Below are 1,656 nucleotides of genomic sequence, written 5' to 3' on the forward strand. Positions count from 1 at the left end.
TAAATGGCTGTCAGACCGTGGTGGCGTGAAAATGTTAGTGAGATATTAGTGCATAGGTGCTCGTGTATCGATAGAGACTCAGATAACAGAGATAACTGACTGAGGGAAATTAATATTTAAACAAGTAATATACTGAATCATATAAATGTATTATATCTATTGTTTTGAAGTGAGTGTTCATGATTGCAGTGTTGGTTTGGCAAAAATTAAATATCATTAATGGAAAGGGTGCATCTCTATTGCCGATGAAAAATAATCTTAATTCTTTACCTTCTTTCATTCTTGTCTCTGATTGGCTAAAGTCCTTATCACATTCTAGAACCAAGGTCTTTCATTGGCCCATCTGGTGGGTGCCAAAGTGCTTTAGCTCCAAGCTGCTGAGTGGCTGCAGAAGCGACCGCTGAGGTATACTAACAGTCAGATCAGGTTTTCAGTAAGACTGGCCAATGCCTGGATTTTCTACAGAAGATTTTGGCGCACCACTGAACAATACAAGATTCAACAAGAAGAACAAGAAACAACAATCAATGGACGCTCACGAGACCCTCGGTGAGAAGAACACGGAGAAAAATGAAACAGACCAAGCACCACAGCAAGAGGAGGAGCTTGGAAAACCTCCAAGACTGCACCGGTCATAAGAAAACAAACACTGAAGGGGTTATGGAACCCAAAAAGCAGAGGAATAACTTAAAAACCAAGACGCGGATGAGGATGGAATATTTGTATCCGATTATAGACCCCAACAAGAAGAGGAAGAAGCAGGACATGGAGGGCGATGAAAACCAGGACAAGAAGACCAAGAAAGACACGGAGGACCACGAGAAGCAGTACAAGAACACGAAGAAGGACACAGACGACCACGAGAAGCAGGACAGGAAGACGAAGAAGGGCACGGAGGACCACAAGAACCAAGACAAGAAGAGGAAGAAGGACACGAAGGATCACGAGAAGCAGGAAGAGAAAAGCAAGGACAAGGAACATCACGAGAACCAACACAAAAACACCAAGGGAGAAGGCAGGAAAAAACCGAAGGAAAGGGTGGAATATGGAGTGCTGTAAACGGATTAAGGACTGCATCAAGTAATGGAACAAGAAGGATAATGAAGACTACGAGGAACAGGCCAAAAAGAGCAGCACGGAGAAACGTGAGAGCCAGGCCAAGAAGAGGAAGGGTAAGAGTATTGAAGACCATGATAGCCAGGCCAAGAAGAGAAAGGGGCAGGGCAAAGAGGACCATGACACCCAGGTCACGAAGAAGTTGCACGACAAGGAGGAACATGACAGTCAGGCCAAGAAAAGAAAGAGGCAGGACAAGGAGGAAGATGACACCCAGGCCAAGAAAGTGAAGAGGCAGGAAAAGGAGAAACTTGACACACAGGCCAAGAAAAAGGAAGAGGCAGGACAAGGAGGAACATGAAACCCAGGCGAAAAAGGGGAAGGGAGAAGAGAAAAGAGCCAAAGAAGAAGAGGCCGCTGGAGAATTATAAGCGTATCCTTGATCACCTCAGGAAGAGGGGAGGGCGGGACAGCAGCAACGTGCTGAAGCTGAAGGTGGAGGCCGAAAGAGTCAAAAAAGAAGAGGAGTGTGAGCGAGTACTGCCGTGTTCATCTTGAGGAAGGACACATGACGGATGCGACCGTGCGCGGCCATCCATG

At 46.0% G+C, this 1,656-nt stretch overlaps 1 protein-coding gene across 1 annotated transcript; it reads left to right on the plus strand.

Moving 5' to 3' along the window:
• Positions 1–660: 660 nt before the first annotated feature.
• On the plus strand, positions 661–1,417 carry LOC135092324 (myb-like protein X). The gene is made up of 2 exons (XM_063990776.1): positions 661–1,050; positions 1,097–1,417. The coding sequence occupies exons 1-2, from the start codon at positions 661–663 to the stop codon at positions 1,415–1,417; spliced, it is 711 nt and encodes a 236-aa protein (XP_063846846.1).
• Positions 1,418–1,656: the final 239 nt, after the last annotated feature.

Source organism: Scylla paramamosain, chromosome 39 (assembly GCF_035594125.1).
Source record: "Scylla paramamosain isolate STU-SP2022 chromosome 39, ASM3559412v1, whole genome shotgun sequence".
Taxonomy (NCBI): domain Eukaryota; kingdom Metazoa; phylum Arthropoda; class Malacostraca; order Decapoda; family Portunidae; genus Scylla; species Scylla paramamosain.

Excerpts from the sequence above, each read along its gene's own strand:
- LOC135092324 (XM_063990776.1), top strand. The coding sequence starts at position 661 with ATGGAACCCAAAAAGCAGAGGAATAACTTAAAAACCAAGACGCGGATG. Across the intron at positions 1,051-1,096 it reads AGGAAAGGGTGGAATATGGA|GATAATGAAGACTACGAGGA; the intron begins GTGCTGTAAACG and ends TGGAACAAGAAG.